At 43.6% G+C, this 17293-nt stretch overlaps 1 protein-coding gene across 3 annotated transcripts in view; it reads right to left on the bottom strand.

The window, feature by feature from the left end:
* Window positions 1-17293, bottom strand: part of FRMPD1 (FERM and PDZ domain containing 1) — a 133503-nt gene that overhangs the window by 17892 nt on the left and 98318 nt on the right. For 2 of the 3 annotated variants that reach the window (XM_089913421.1, XM_022600267.3), the window contains 5 exons: window positions 16081-16238; window positions 15100-15202; window positions 11588-11633; window positions 7931-8038; window positions 4286-4381 (listed from right to left, as the gene is read on the bottom strand). In XM_089913421.1, coding sequence (XP_089769547.1) covers window positions 4286-4381; window positions 7931-8038; window positions 11588-11633; window positions 15100-15202; window positions 16081-16238 — 511 coding nt within the window. Of the gene's footprint in view, window positions 1-4285; window positions 8039-11587; window positions 11634-15099 lie in introns of all 3 variants that reach the window. The other variant, XM_089913422.1, reaches the window with a different exon arrangement.

Genomic DNA, 17293 nt, shown 5'->3' with positions numbered 1-17293 from the left:
GCTGAAGCTATCCTTTGGGGCCTTATGCCTCTCTTCAAGGTCTCCAGATTCATCCTCTCTCTGGAGTCTGCATCATCAACTGCTCACCAGACAGAATCACACCACCTACTCTCTATGTAACTACGGGAAATCAACCTGACGCTTCTGAACCTGTTTCTTCCTATGAAATGGAGGATAAGGATGCCTAGTTAGAGGGGCTGATGGGATGGCATGATAATTAATACTGTGCCACCAGAGTTGCCATGCCACATTTTCCTCGTTCACTACAGTTGGCCGCTTGTCATCACAAGGGCTTTGCTGCCTCAGGGCATTCACAACGCTGTTCCCTCTGCCAGGCACACTCCTCCCACACTCTTCACAAGGCTGTTTCTTTCTCTTCAGAGAAAACTTCTCTGGTCGCTGTGTCTAAATGGGATTGCCCCTGTTATTCTCTGTCCCAGGTCCTGTTGGTTTCCTTCATCACTACTGGATATGATTTTCTTCAACGACAGCTCTGTTCTCTAGTAATAGATAAGACAGTACAGTAAAGTTAAGTGAATGGGCTCTAGACCTAGACTTCCACTCACTAGCTGTGTGTCCCTGGATAAAGTGCTTACTCTCTCTATGCCTCAATGTTTTCATCTCTAAGATGGTCATAATATTCACACCTCTCTCAGGGGTTGTGTGCGGTAAATTAATTTCCCCATATATGGCATTTAGAATCGCACCTGGCAGATGGCAAGTGTTCAATACATGCTAGCTGCTGATGTTTGTTTTCTTGCTTATTGTCATTTACGCCGCTAGATGCTAACCTTCCCCAGAATGTGAACCTTGCTTGTCTTGTGCTCCATTATATCCCCAAAGCTTGGCACTCAGTGATGCTCAATAAACTTTCACTCAGTGAATAAACAATCATCACAGACTCATCATAGACATCCTGCCAGAATCTCAGATTTAGTAAGTGCCACACCATCAGGTGCTACCTGCTCCTCACGGCTCCCAATTCTGAATCCTCTTCCCACTTGCTCCATCGCCCTCCATAACTGACCAGTGACTAAGTCCTGAAAGGTCTATCTGCTTCTGTAACTCAACAACATTAATTCAATGCCTACTGTGAGCTGGCCATGATAGAGAGCCCCTCACTGGACTCTGTCCCCTCTCTCCATTCTCCATTTGGCTTGAGTTCACACATTTCTCCTGGCTTTGTTGAGTGGTGCCCTAAGGACCCCACCCTGCTACCCATCTGACCTCCACCTTGCATCTAGAGCAGGGGTTGGCAAACCGTCACCTGTGGGCCAAATCTGGTCCACTGCTTGTTTCTGTAATTAAAGTTACATGGGAACACAGCCATGCCCATTCTCTACAATGGCAGAGTTGAGTAACCATGACAGAAGCCCCATGGCCTGCAAAACCTAGAATATTATCTGCCTCTTTACAGAACAAGTTTGCTGACCCCTGATCTAGAGAAACTTGTCTAAGCCTTGTACTTCTCATGCTCTCCCTGGCTCAAGAATATTCAGTGGTCCCCATGGCCCACTAGCCCAAATCCAGACTCCTAAGCTTAATATTCAAGGCTCTCAAGTATCAGGTGCCAGCCCACTTCTCCCACTTTATCTTCTGCTGCTTCTTCCAATGTACCCTGCTCGCAAGCCCCATATACTTGCCAAACTTTCCCATCACTGGATTTTTTTTTTTTTTTTTTTTTTGCGGTACGTGGGCTTCTCACTGTTGTGGCCTCTCCTGTTGTGGAGCACAGGCTCCGGACGCGCAGGCTCAGCGGCCAGGGCTCACGGGCCCAGCCACTCCGCGGCATGTGGGATCTTCCCAGACCGGGGCACGAACCCGCGTCCCCTGCATCGGCAGGTGGACTCTCAACCACTGCACCACCAGGGAAGCCCATCACTGGATCTTTGTTGGTGTCATTCCACATGCCCGGGAAGCTGTCTTCACCTACCACTCCTGACCCATTCCTGTCCATCTTTCCAAGTCGGCCTCATAGGCCATCACATCCTGGGGGCCTTTCCTTGCCACCCAGCTGGAAGCTCTCTCTTCCTACAGCCCACACCACACCATTTTCACGTCCCGATTTCCTGGTTCTGAGCACACTGTACCCACAACAGTCTCCTTGTGAAATAACCCCAGGTCTCACCTCCTCACCCCAGCCCCACCCCAAGACTCTACGCTCCCTAAGGGAGTGACCTGGCATAAATTATTTCTGTATCATCAACAGCTTTGCCGGCACACACAAAGAGGCACTAAATGTTCACTGGGTCAAATGACATGTTATATTCCTTGATTTAGAGAAAGAGGTTTTCTAATGTAAGAAATTTGCTTCTCTTGATAAGGCAGTGGGGAAGAGAAGTCACTGATGACCTGACAGTGGTTTTTCCCTTTTTTACCCATTTGGGGATTTGTTTACATACCCCCCTCTTTCTCTGTCATAAAGAGCTAAAAGACTTGCTTTTTAAAAATTTGGCTACTACAGGGAAGTAAAATTAACCAGTATTATACCAGCTAACTCCTTGCCCATTTCGCCAACTCCATCTGTCATCTTGGCTTTAATTCCCCTGCGGTGTGTGTAAATCATCTCGAAGTCTTTTTGGCCACCAAAGGGGGACTCACTTTAAATAAAGCATCCCCTCCATTCCAATGCACTTTGCTCAAAGATGACAGAAGTAGACACCTTGTCTAACGCATCTGCACAACTTTCATGCAGAATGGCAGTGTGGCCACCTCCAGTGCAGGGTTCAGAGACAACAGACCAAGTTGGAAGCCAGCTAGGAGCTAGCTGACCTTGACAAGTTTGGGATCTCTTGGGCCAGTGTTCTCATCTGAAAAGTAGGTTAATAATTGTCACTTTACAAGGTTACTGGGGGCATTAAGTGAGATAGTGCACGAGGGAGTACCCAGGGAAGTGCCAGACATGTAGTGAACTCTGAACAAATCCATTCCCCCCTCCCTTCCTCCATTGGGTTTGAGCTTCCCAGGGTCAGACAGGCTTTCTCCAGCTTCTCCTCAGTCACACCAAGATAAGAACGGGATAGAGCATTTGGGGCAGCCCTAGGAACTGCCAAAGGGAGGTGCCAGGGAACACTGGTGTGTGTGCGTGCATTGAGTATGCATGTGTGCACTCAAGTGCATGTGCGTGTGTGTGTGTGTGTGTGTGTGTGTATCTTGGCTACTGTCCGGTACCTATAGCTGCACTTGCCCACCTGAACCTGCTCTTCCCCCAGTATCAGAAGAGCTGGGCTCAGTGTTGACTCTTACACGATTTTTAATGTTTGAACAACTCCTTTCTTTGCTTCTTCCCTGGTGCCTCCCTCTAACACTATTTGCTTCCTTGTTCAGAAACTATAGTGCCATCCCTTATTGTCTATGGATAAAATCCAAACTCCGTTGCCTGCCATTTGAAGCCGTCCCCAGCCAGCCTGTGCCGTCTCCCACTCCTCCCATGAGAAAATGGCCTGTGTTCCAGTCCTGTGGGATGGTTTACTGCTTCCTGGGCAATGCCTGTCTTACTGGCTCTCTGCCTTAGTTCATGGGACTTCTTCAGTTTGATGTGCATCCTCTAACCCCTCAAAAACCCTGTCCCCACCTGTGCTTGTTGAAGTCTTAGAAACCCTTCGAAGCTCAGCTCAGGTCCAGCTTCCTTGCAAAGCCTTCTCTGATGTCCTGACAGGACAGAACATGGTCAGATGGAAAGATGGTGCTCTTTCCCTTGCGTGCTGAGCACTTCCTTGTCCCTCTCCCTACAGCCCTTACTTCGTCCTGCCCTGGACTACTGGGAGTTCCAAGAATGTCCATCTTCCCTCAACTAGACTGCAGGCTCCTGGGAGACAGAGACCACTTTCTACCTCCTTCTGTACCACCTGCCTCAGAGTATCTCCTTTGGGGGAACTTGTTAAATGTAAGTCAAACTGACTTCCATCCAGAATAGAATTCACAGGGGCCTGGACCTGCCCGCACACCTTGCCTGAGATTTTAGCGACTCTAGTCTTTTGGGTAGCAGGTGGAGTCCCATACAAGAGGCAGGGAATCCCAGTGGCTAAGGGTGAAAACTTATGAGTTGTATTGGGTACTTCATCTCTCTGAGCCCTGATTTCCTCCCCTGCAAGATGGTGATTAAAATACCAGCTTGCTGGGTGTTTGTGCAACTAAATGAGATAACACAGTGCTTGGCTTACTGCAGGTGCTCAGACCATGGTGGTTGTGAGATCACCAAGGTAGCTGCCTGGCAAGATGCCCCCGGGGTCCTGGGAGCCAGCAAATTCTCACTGGGAAAGAGATTCAAGTTTATTCCGAATACCTTCACAGTCGTGTGTGCCTCAAACTTGAAAGCTTTGGTCTGTCCGTTCTCCAAGTACACCTTGAGCACGTTGGGCATACACAGCAGAGAATTACCCTGGAAAACACAAGAGTAGCGTTGAAACTGTCCCTTCCTGTCCCTGGGTGTGACAGATCCTCAGCTTCCCTGGCCCTGCCTGGTGAGGAGAGCAGGATTCTCCCCAACCTCCTCACCACGTTGTAGATTGATTCTTGACATTTGGAGATTTCTCCAATGGATGAGGTCTATGCCACACAGATACAGACATGCTTTGTTCCGGGGATAGCCACTAGAACTGGAAGACGGTGAAGAGTGAGCCCTGCCATGAGCATACCGACAGCACTGTGTGAGCCTGTACAATGTCATGCGGCCATCAGCTGACACTTCACTGCTGGTTGCCGCCCTTATGGGATGCAATTTGGCAAGTCAGGTGACAAGCATGCACATTGTCTCAGATGGGCCTTTCTGAGATTCTTGCACTGTGCCTTGTGGGGTTGGGTGAAATGGGGGGGTAGGTTGCTCCCTCAGAGCCCCCTCAACATTTTACTATTTCATTCCCTACAGTAAAGCAACACCAAAGGGCAGAGGGCTGCTCTCCGTCTCTACTCATCCCAACCATCACTCCGGATTTATGAGAACAACTGCCCCCAATTCTAATCTCTGCAAAGAGTTTGGGTACAAAGCCCACCTGGGTTAGAAGCTTACCATCTTTTTTCAAAAACCTGACAGCCTTTTTCAGATGAGAATTTTGTATCTTCTAAATATAAGGCCACTTGTATCATTTAATCAAGACTCACATTCATCACTCTACATAACTTTTTTTTTAAACCACAGTACTTTTATGGAAGAAAAAGGAATATGGTCATATCCCAGTGCCATTTCACACTCAGTCAGGGATGAGGGATTTCACATCGCGCATGTTGTCATCTCACTACTCTGGTTTAGGGTATTTAGAAATCTTAATCTTTGGAATTCCCAAGTATGACATGCTTTCCTTGATACTTTATTATTTGTGATTTACCAAAAAATACATCCATTATATCATCACATAACTAAGGCTTTTCTCTAAGGCTTCTTCCAATTTCTATCTATACCTGTAAATAGCTTTTAGAGAGCCACACGAATAGAACATGCACGATTCTATGTGCATTTTTACTCAACACATATACACTTCTTCATGTGGGTTTAATGTTTAAATGTTTATAATTTTAATGGACTTATAAAGAGTCTGTTGAGTTGAAATATCAGAATTTCTTTAACCATTCATCTGCCCTAGACATTTAACATTTTTTCAAATTTTTTGCAATTTATCTATCAGTAAAACAGATATCTTTAACTACATGGATTTTTGCATTTAAATTATGTTATAGACTTAAATTAATGAGAATGTGGTCCTTGGCCCACTTTTATGGCATTCATTAAGTTTTGTTTTCTTCTACTCCCAGAGATTAAATCAATTTACAAAGCCACCAATTAGTACATGAGTGTAGCTACTTTCTTGGCATCAGGGCTTACATTTTTCTTTATTTGTGCTCATTTACTAAGTAGCAGTTCTTAATATTTTCCTTTGCATTTCTTTAACGGTTAGCAAAGTTAAGCATATTTGAAGTGTTGGTTTCCTTAAGTCAGACAGAGGAAGATAATACTGTATGATATCACTTATATGTGGAATCTAAAAAATAAAACAAACTAGTGAATATAACAAAAAAGAAACAGACGCACAGATATAGAGAATAAACTAGAGGTTACCACTAGGGAGGGGGTGGAGGGGCAAGGTAGGATAGGGAATTAAGGGGTAGGGAATTAAGAGGTACCAACTACTATGTATAAAATGAATAAGCTACAAAGATATATTGATCAGCACAGGGAATATAGCCAAAATTTTATAATAACTATAAATGGAGTATATAACCTTTAAAGATTGTGAATCACAGTGTTGAACTTGAAACTTATATTGTATATCAACTATACCTCAATAATAAAAAAACCCCAAACCCCCAAATGTTGGTTTCCTATTTCAGATTCTTCTAGGGTCTTAGTATGTTTCAAGGGAGAAAGTTTAGCAACTGATTTTATCATCTTTTAAATACTTGAGAGGATGAAAATGTAGGTCACAATGATGAACTCTCCCTGGTTTGGCTGTCTCTGCTTCACGTGGCTGATACAGAGACTCTGTACCCTGAGGTGCAAGTCTCCCCAGAGGATCTGGTTCACATCTGCAGAATCCTTATTCTCTACCTGTTCTGTTAGTTGGTTCTAGCTTCTACTTCTCTTTACTATGTACTACTCTTTTTTTTTTTTGCGGTACGCGGGCCTCTCACTGTTGTGGCCTCTCCCGCTGGGGAGCACAGGCTCTGGACGCACAGGTTCAGCGGCCATGGCTCACGGGCCCAGCCACTCCGCGGCATGTGGGATCTTCCCGGACCGGGGCATGAACCCGTGTCCCCTGCATCGGCAGGCGGACTCTCAACCACTGCGCCACCAGGGAAGCCCTACTATGTACTACTCTTAAAAACACACGTTGAATCAAAATTCAATTTGCTGAAGAGGTTTGATCCATTTTCACAAACATGGACACACAGAGACTCAAATATTTCAGACTGACAGGATCTCAGGTCTTTTCTCATTAATACACTAGGCCTCCCGCTAGACCTTCCTGAACAAATCCACCTTTTACTCTGAGGTCTAACTGAAGGTGGAGTCTGTTAAGCAGCAGGACAAGAAGAAAATAAGGGCTCCCCAGATGTGAACCAGGTCACCTGAATCCGGTGTTACAATGGCCGTGACTCCCCATTCACTGGTCTCTATGCTAAGAAAACCAGATAAGGACAAGCTCTGATTTGAAAGTTTCAAAATCTATTACTGATCACTGAATTCAGAATGGTAATAGTTACAGACCATTGGGTGGAAAATATTTAAATTATGAATATATGAGTCTTTAACAGTCCACACTGAAAACATCAAACTCTAGCCAACATTCTCCCCTTACAAACTTGTCTTCTGAACCCTCATATCCAACCACACCAATCCTGGGTATTCCCATATCAAAAAGGACTAGACAGCATATCACAGTGGAAAACAGAAGAACTGAAGTCACACAGACCTGTGCTCCTGTATTTCTAGCTATGTGATCTCAGAGGTTAATTCTCTTAACCTCTCTAAGCCTCTGCTTCCTCTTTTGTTAAAATACCTCCCATGCAGGGTATGGTGATGACTAAGGATTATGTACCCAAAATTCATGCAATAGAGGTTCAATATATGATGGGCTGTTTAAAAAAACCAAAGCCACCCCCCTCCCCCGGTCACCATCACTACTATCAATATATCACCTTCAGAGGGAATACTAAGTTTGAAGATTTAGAATGAGAAATGAACAATTGGAATCTGTTGAAATTTCAAGGGCAGAAAAATGGAGTCACAGAATGACAGAGCCACACTCAGTGCGTCTCTCCCTGTCCACCGTTTGCAGGTGCCTCACTAAGGGGGCACAGAGCCTCAAGCAAGCCCTCTGCACTCCCTCTGCATCCCCTCCATGCTGCAGATTCCAGAGTCCTGAGGAGATACATGCCAGGAGGCAGCTCACCCACTTCATGAAGAGTCATTTCAACCTCCTGACCAGTGACGCACCTGGCTGTGTCCGCTGACGAGCACTTCCTCTGCAAAGTGCACCTTCACGGGGTTGGTCTTCAGCCTGGCTCGCTTCTCCTCCGTTAGGAAGGAGGACTTGGGGACTCCCTGAAAAACATTAACACGACACTTTAGAAAAATGTGGGACTTTCATAAAAGCCATGTACATCTTCTCGTTTCTTAAAAACAAAAGCAAAAGCTTGACAGCTGTTGAGAATTCAATTAAAACCCACAGAGAAGGACAACATCCCATTAGAGATCTCTTTTCATAAAGTTTAGGGATCTCAACCCAATGTTCTTATGCGTCTGAGGACAGCTCAAGATTCAATACAGTGGCCAAAGGCTGTGGTATGATGAAGACAAAGAGAACTGGCCTGTGAGCAAAGAAACCTGAATTCCAACCCAACTTCAGCTACTCAACAGTTCTGAGAACTACCTCAAACACAAATTGTTATGGAAGAAAACCAGTTGTGTGTATGTGTGTGTGTGTGTGTGTGTGTGCACGAGTGTGTATGTGTGTGTGTACACACTCCTTTCTCTGGCCTTCAGTCTTCTCTTCTGCACAGTATGGGAACTGGACCAGGAGGCAGAAACAGCATAATTCTAATGAGCATGGGTTCTGGAGTCTAACTACCTGAAAAAAGCCCAGCTCTACTGATTTCTGCATGTGAGACCATGTGCCTGTGAGGCTATAGTGTCCTCATCTGTAAAAGGGGGATAACCAATATATCTACCTTGCAGGATTTTCTTTTGGCACAAATTAAATAAGACATTAAATATTAGTATTAATATTATAATAAATAATGTATTATAATTAATAGAAATACAGATCTATACAATTAAACCAAACATATTTTAATCATAAAATTCTATGTCCTAGAGAAGTAGTAATTAGTATTCCAACTTAGGATTTCATAATTTCTAATCAATTTCAAATCATTTGAGGACTCTAAGAATCCACTTGGAGAAAGATGAGCATTCTTGCTGAAGTAAAATATGTATGATCATTTGTCTTATGATCATATAACTTCTGGTGAGAGGCCTGAGTGGGCTAGACAATATTCAGGGCGTTTCTCAGGGGCACAGGGGCCATCACCTGGGCTAATATCAGCTTTCCCTGCAGGATTTCCAAAGTACAGTATTCATACTCCTCTTTTCTTGGGAACATCATAGGAATCTTAGGAATGGTACTGGAACATGTTAATTTTCCTCTCCCTATACTTTTTATTTTTTAAAAGGAGGCAGCTATATGCTGCTTCCCTCTCTCCTTGCTTAACAAGTGCTATCTTTTGCTATCATTCTTGGAAATAGAGTAGGAAAAGAACTACCTAATTAAGATTAAGATGTTCTCCACTGAGATGATAATCAGCTAAATGCAAAGAATCTCTCAACACCTGCATAATCATTTATAGCGATTAGCTTTCAGTATACTGTTTTTTTATGCATTGGTTTCACACTATTTCATAGGTAAATTCTTCTATTTAGAATAGAAGAATCTCCATTTATCTGTGCATAAAACACTTGGTCTTTCATATTTATGGCAAACATCCTAGTCCTATTTAGGTGGGGTTTTTTTCCTGTTCTACTTCTAAGAAACAAACAAACAAAAAATAACACTTCAAATAAGGAGAGGAGGCAACAATTTCTTTGCTTTTTAGTGTTATGGAGTTTTTGGACCACAGAAATTTAATTTTTTCCACATAATGAAATAGCTGTTTGTTCCACTGTACCTTCTCCCACTCCCTAAATGCTTAGGAATTCTTTCTGCAACTTACGACCGAATAGACACCATCCATATTGTTGACATTTTTATGGTTTGTTTTTTATATTTAAGTCTTTAACATCAAATGGTGCGAGATATGTCCCAGTACAATTTCTTGAATAATCATCTTTTCTCCCACTGATTTGGGATGCCATATTTATCATATACTAAATTCTTATACTGGTATCTATTCTTGGACTTTCTATTTGATTAGATTGATATATCCAACATTTCATCAATATCACACTGTTTTAATTACTGCAGCTTTATTAGTTTTAAAATCTAGTATTTCAAGGCCATCATTATTCCTTTTAAAAAAGATTTTCTTGATAAGTCTCACCTTGATATACTTTGTCAAAATCCAAATAAAAGTCCCACAGGGAGTCTGAATTTTCCTTAAGCATATACATTAACATGAGAAAATCTGACATATTAGTAGTCTTCCCATCAAGGGACATAATATGTAACTCCTTTTATATTAAAGAAAAATTTTACTTCCTTCAGTATTATTCTAGTTTCCTTCATGTAAGGCCCACATATTTCTTTTCCCTAAAGTTCTATTTTTTTATTTTTTCCTGTAAAGAACTAGCCCTTAGATTTATCAACTTTCCAATTTTTTCTGTTTTCCAAAGCATCATTTAGATTTAAATTTTTATCATTTTCTTTAATCTGCTTTATGCTTGTTTTATTAGTCTTTTCTTCCTACTTCTTGCACTGAATATTTACTTAACCTGTTTTCTTGTTAAATAATAAAATCACTTTTAAGGTTATGAATGTTACTCTGAGTATAGCTTCAACTGTATATAAGTTCTAAGAAGTAGAGTTCTAAATTTTAATTATTTTCTACCTAGTCTATAATGGTAATTTTTGCTTTTCCATTTGATTCTGTCTTTACTTAGGAGATTGCATTTTTATTCCAAATGACTGGGTGGTTTTAATTAAGTTTTTTTTTGTGTGTGTGTGGTACACGGGCCTCTCACTGTTGTGGCCTCTGCCGTTGCGGAGCACAGGCTCCAGACGCGCAGGCTCAGTGGCCATGGCTCACGGGCCCAGCCGCTCCGCGGCATGTGGGATCTTTCCGGACCGGGGCACAAACCCATGTGCCCTGCATCGGCAGGCGGACTCTCAACCACTGCGCCACCAGGGAAGCCCCTTAATTTTTTGATAGCTATCAATTTGTGTTTTATTATATTCTGGAAAAGAGACTTACACAGTTGTTTCTTTGGGGAATTTAGTTTTTTTGGTGGTCTGGTATGTGGTCAGTTGGATTAGATTATTAAATGCATTATTAAAATTCTCTATGCCCCTATTTATTTTCTTGTCTATTTGTGGCCAAGGCTAAGAGGTATGTACTAAAGTCTCTCAAAATGAGAATTTTCTGTCAACTTTTCCTCCTTGGTAGTTTTCTCTTACAATCTGATTATATACTTTCCCCTGTCTCACATATAAAGGACTCCTAGGCTTACAGTGGTTTAGGATGGCTGGTGCCTTTCTGTGCATCATCTGTGCCACACCTTGCCTTGAGGCCGATAAAACACGTTCACATTCAACACCTTGTTGGGTCCTCAGAACAACCCATTAGATAGACAAGGCTGTTACTGTCCTCATCTCTGTTTTACAAAAGTCAAAACTGAAACTAAATGACTGCTCCACAGTGATATCACTCAGACCTGTCTTGAAACTCCTAGTTTGGTACCCTTGTCATCCCACTCTGCATAATCACAGGTCTGTCTCCTTAGCTGGACCATGAGTTCTTGAAGCCTGGACCCACATCTGTGTCCTCCACAATACTGGCACACAGGCTGTTTATTCTACGGGGGATATTCTGCTGGGGGTACAGGGTCTTGGGGCCAAGAAGGGTGAAACTAACACACAAGACATAAAAAGAGATATACCGATGTGCAGCGAACAACTGTGATTGAAAGAGAATCTTCAGCTTCCCTGAAAAAAAAGAATAAAGGTAAAAAAAGTCATCATTCTGGGTGATACACGTGTGTGTGTGCGTGTGTGTGTGTGTGTTAGGGTCAAAAAGACTGGTAGAATTACAAAGCAGCCTCTCTTGCATCAGCTTCTTTGGCTCAGCAAAGTTGAGGACACTGAGAAAGCAGTGATCTGTGAAGGAACTTAAGCTGTCCCAGATGCCACTGCTACCTTAAGAAAATCTTCAGATACTTCCCTCTACCATCTAGTCCATACCTACAGCCACTAAATTAAGTCACTTATCTTTCTTTCTTTTTTTAAATTTTATTTTATTTTTGGCTGCATTGGGTCTTTGTTGCTGCGTGTGGGCTTTCTCTAGTTGCACTGAGCGGGGGCTACTCTTCGTTGCGGTGTGCGGGCTTCTCATTGCGGTGGCTTTTCTTGTTGCAGAGCACGGGCTCTAGGCGCGCAGGCTTCAGTAGTTGTGGCACATGGGCTCAGTGGTTGTGGCATGCGGGCTCAGTGGCTGTGGCACAGGGGCTTAGTTGCTCCGCGGCATGTGGGATCTTCCTTGACCAGGGATCAAACCCGTTTTCCCTGCATTGGCAGGCAGATTCTTAACCACTGCACCACCAGGGAAGTCCCCACTTATCCTTCATTTAGTCTATATGATGGAAAACTCATCCGGTTGCTATGACCACTAGCTAGGTTTACGTCCAGAAAAAAATTTTAAGAGAAAACAGAGCACTAACACAGATAACTTAGGTTGCTATTTCAGAAAACTGGCTAAACATTCATGAAATAGAATAAATGAATGTGGATAACACTGATCAGATAAAAGCCAACAAGTTTACGGTGTTTGGGCACACAAGTTTGGTGGGTCCAATCATTTAATCAAATACTAGACATTTTTGTTTTGTTATAATCTCTTAGGTTCCAAAAGTGATCAAATCAGCCAGATAAGTGCCAAACTTCCACTTTGCATTAGAGGACAGAACTGAAAAATCAATTCATATTTTCCTTTATCTCTGCCATTGCTAGAGAAGCAGTTTGCAAAATAATTTCATTTGATTTCTTGCAATATGAACATTTAGGCCAGCTGCTGCCAGTGTGTTAGTTCCTCTAATAGATAAACTCAACCTGAGGTTTCTAAGTGCCTGGGGATTGCCTCTTTTCCATTTTATATAAGGACAGGTCTTTTTCAAGAGAATTCACAACAAACCAACGTCCAAGTACTCTCAAAAGGACAGTTTGGCCTCACAGATAGATAATCGGAGGAATTAGAGAGATTTGGTTGGGTTTTCGTTTGCTTGGGTTTTTACTTTTATAAATGGCAATGACACTGGGAACTAAGCTAAAAAAGTAAGCAGTTCCGGGATCCCCACAAAAGGCATGTAGCTCAGAGTGCAGACGCAAGCACACATCAGGTCACATCCCTGCTCACAAGTCTTCAGTGGCTCAATCTTCCAGGAGGAGAATAACCCCTGAACTCGCTGTGTCAGCACCAAGACCCTCCATCATCCGGGCCTCACTTACCAGAACTTTTCTCTAGGTATCCAGTGCCTTAGACAAACTGAACCGCTCAGTGTCCCTACTCCCCAGCCAGTCACTCCTCCTTGTCACTCTGCATGGATCATCCTTCACCTCCATCTTTGTGGCCCAAATTCTACCCAGCATTAAATGTAGAACTTGGCCAGCCGAAATACTTCTGTACTCTTCTCTGTTTTGTCAAACCACAACTTCCCCACAAGTTGGAGGAATCTCCAGCATTTACAGCCCCTTTCCCCTGCTTCTCTTGAGACACTGTCTGCCCTCAATCTTAGCGGGGTATACACGAGCTGTCTCTGTACTACCATCCTGTAAGTGTCTGGGGAGTGGAGCCCCTTTGCCCCCCAGGGTTCCTTGCCCATTAAACAGATCAGGGTTCAATGTTACCTAAACATTCAAATTTTGGTCTACTGTTTTAAATTGTGAATACTTTTGTTTATTAGTCAGAGTTTGATCTAGCCTGGCAGAGATATTAGTAGCAGTGAAAATCTAAAATTCATTTGCTGGAATGGAGAAATTCTTTGAGAAAACCACCCAGTAATTGGGAAAGCAAACTTCATGATTTCCATAACCATATTTCATTTTTTAAAATGAAATAATCAGGGCTTCCCTGGTGACGCAGTGGTTGAGAGTCCGCCTGCCGATGCAGGGGACACGGGTTCGTGCCCCGGTCCGGGAAGATCCCACATGCCGCGGAGCGGCTGGGCCCGTGAGCCATGGCCGCTGAGCCTGCGTGTCCGGAGCCTGTGCTCCGCAACGGGAGAGGCCACAACAGTGAGAGGCCCGCGTACTGCAAACACACACACACACACACACACACACACACACACACACACACACACACACAGAAATAATCAAATCCTTTCCTGGCTGCCCCACCCACTCACCTTATTCCCTAGCAATCTTGAAGCAATATTGGGCGTGGTTGAGAGGATTCCATTTTCTACACTATGATGGATTCTCTGTAAATCTTATGTTTCTCCACAGCGAGATTGTGGACTTCCTGAGGGTGGAGACTGCATCCTGCATTTTCATTTTCTCTTTCTCTGACTTTGTTATTGTTGCCGGTTATTCAGTGTGTGCTGCACATGATAGGCCCTCAGAAATGAAAACCACCACTCACAAAAAGGCACAGACTAAAGTACAAACTTGAAGTATCTTCAAGCTGGCTTTCCTCTAACTCTATTTCTCGTTTCCCTTTATTTATATTAAAGTCATTAAAACAGTGTTGGGTGAAAGCTTTAAAAGACAAAGGCTGCACGTGCCTATAGAACATCTGTCAGGCCTCCTCACTCCTGTCACTCACTTCCTCTGTCTTAAAACCAGGGTCGCCAACTGTCAGTGCCAACCACATTCACTCATTCCACTGAGCACCCACTGTGTGCCTGGTCTTAAGGAGATCATGGTCAAAGCAGAAAGTGAGACATTTACAAAAATCACCATGACACCAGGTAGAAGTTGGTAGGTGCCATACCAATGGAACTATGTATATGCCTACCAGGCTGCACCAAGAACATTTAGGAAGAGATGTTAAAAGGGTTAAAGAACAATAAGCAGACTTAGTGTCAATTTAGTCTAATTTTTGGCATATGTTACAACAACCCTATACATCCTAAAGGGGTAGGGCCTATGTATTATTCATAATTACATTCCCCGCAGCGCCTAGCACAGTGTTTTGGGCATTGCAGGGGGTTGATAAATAGAGCACCCTGTGCCTCCCCATCACTTCTGTAGGCAGGTGAAAGAGGGCAGATAGTAACCGAGATGGAATTCTAAAACAAGGCTGTTATTGCTGCTTTAAAGGAGCCTGCACTTTACTTAAATCCCAGGAATATCAGTTATGCCCTTTCTGTCTCCCACCCTTGCTCTATAATAATCTGTGTAATATATATAATAATATATATAATAATTCTGTGGATGACGGAAGACAATTTAGCACCTCAGAATATCGACCGCTCGTTCACAGGAAAGGTCTTCAGCAGGCTCGTTGTTCATCTGGAGGATCTGATCACCAGGGAAAAGCTTGCCATGAGCGGAGCCTCCTGTTGAAGAGAAAAGAAGTAACTGATGTTCATGCCAGGAGGGCCCAGACCCCATGTGTCACAGCAGCTCACCTGAATGGCAGCCTGATCCAGTCCCCAGGGCACTGGCTCACCCACACCCCTGGCCAGACTTGGGCTCACATGGATTTCAGTTTTCCTGTTTACAAAGCATGGATAACGTACCTACCATTCATCACCTTCAAGGGATATTAGGAGACTGTCCAGGAAAAGAAGACTAGCAGAAACTCCCTGAATCAACAGAGCTGGCCAGCCAATCTACTACATTCATTGCTAAAGAACTCTGGTATGTGTGTGTGTGTGTATGTGTATGTGTGTGTGTGTGTGTGTGTGTGTGTGTGTGTGTAAATTCAAATTATTAGATTTTAACTAGTCCCAGATCTCACATCAACACATAGCTGAAGTATGACAAAAAACACTACACATTCCCAGGCTGCTCATCTTCACCCTGATACAGCCTATATTTTACAGACTCAAGTGAAAACAAATCAATAATTTATATTACTGTCTGCCCAGAAACTCTCCCCAGCTCAGAGCATGTAGGGTTCAGAGAGGAGGGCTGGTCCCAATACTGTCACTGCCCCTGAGACTGGCCAGGGGGCCACGGGTGGGCAAATCCCTGCCTGAGGCCAGTGGGCCTGGGGTGCAGATCAGCAAGTGCACTTGGAGCTCCTCCCTCCCAGCACCACAGGAAGGTGCAAAGCCCTAGACAGAATTAGGTCGAAATTAGATGTGCCCTGTCTAGCTTTCTGGGGTAGCATTTTCTACATTATGTTATAGCACAGAGAGATGGGAAGAGAACGAGGGATATTTCTCCCCAGGAAGCCAAAATCCTTTCTTGTTTCCCAGTCATCCCCTACCTGCTGTGACGGCCACCACTGTGAGGGGAAGGGTCTCAGAAATGTGAAATCCATAGTCCTGGAGGAGATCGTCTTTGTCTATTTTTACTGTGTGTTTCACAGGGGTGATGGTCTGCGTTGGGATCCCAGGGGGTCCATCAGCTGCAGCATCTTTAGCCCTGGAAGAGAAGGAGTGTGTAAAAAAGACAGAGAGGGGAGTCTAGTTGGTGGCCACAAACCAGGTCAGCCCCAGGCATTCTGGAGGAGGAAGATGCAGAGCTGAGTGAGGAAGATGCAACTCTCCTCTTGAGAGAGAGATGACACAAACGCCAGTAGATAAGACAGCGGGACATAGCACCGTGCTCTAAAAGAGAGGTCGTGAAGTGCTGTGGGTACTCAGAGAAGAGGTAGAGCAGTTTTAACTTTGTGGGCTAGAGGAGAAGGAATCAGGGAAGCATTTGCTACCCAGAAGAGGTGGCATCTGAGAGATGTCGAGGGTATATCTACACAGCCCAAATCCTGGCACACAAAAGATATTCAGTAACTGCTGCTGAGTGGATGGATGCATAGATGCATGGATGGGTCGGTGGATGGATTCATGGATGGACGCATGGATGGATGGATGGGTGCGTGGATGGATGGGTGGGTGGATGGATGGACGGACAGGCATTCCAGGCAGGGGGCACTGCTTCAGCAGAGGTACAGAAGAGGAAAAACATGGACTGTGAATAGGAACAAGGAATTGCTCAGTTTAGATGTCTAATGATGACTAATTTTTATAGGTGAGTTGTTTCTTTGGTGATTTTTTTCTTTTTTGCTTTATAATGAACGTTGCTTCCCCTTCAACTTTGTAACTGTGACGATTCCAGTATAAAATCCCAGATATTGCAGACTCCCTCTATATTAATTGTTAAAAACATGTATGTTCTCTATATATCTAAAAGCAGGTAGGTTGAAAGTTATATTTTCTATCTCTCAATACCACAAAGAGAATTTATGAGCTATTTTTCATTTGTCTGTGGCAAATGATTTTTTTCCTTCTAAGAGTCAGTGGTTCTTTCTGAGGAAGGTCAAATAGTGATGGGATAAGGTATTTATTGTCATTATAAAAAAACAACAGAAATGTGGAGGAGTAACAGCTCCCTCAGGGCTCTGCAGCTAAGGTTTATCATTTATTCTCATCTATTTACCAAACACTGTCAGGAACTCTGCCCAATGCAATAGGACCTCGGTT

Source organism: Delphinapterus leucas, chromosome 6, assembly GCF_059928025.1.
Source record: "Delphinapterus leucas isolate spDelLeu-1000000601 "Yukka" chromosome 6, BTC_Dleu_Yukka2, whole genome shotgun sequence".
In the NCBI taxonomy this organism is placed as follows: domain Eukaryota; kingdom Metazoa; phylum Chordata; class Mammalia; order Artiodactyla; family Monodontidae; genus Delphinapterus; species Delphinapterus leucas.
Note: the sequence above shows the minus strand (reverse complement) of the source record. Positions and strands in the feature narration are given on the sequence as shown.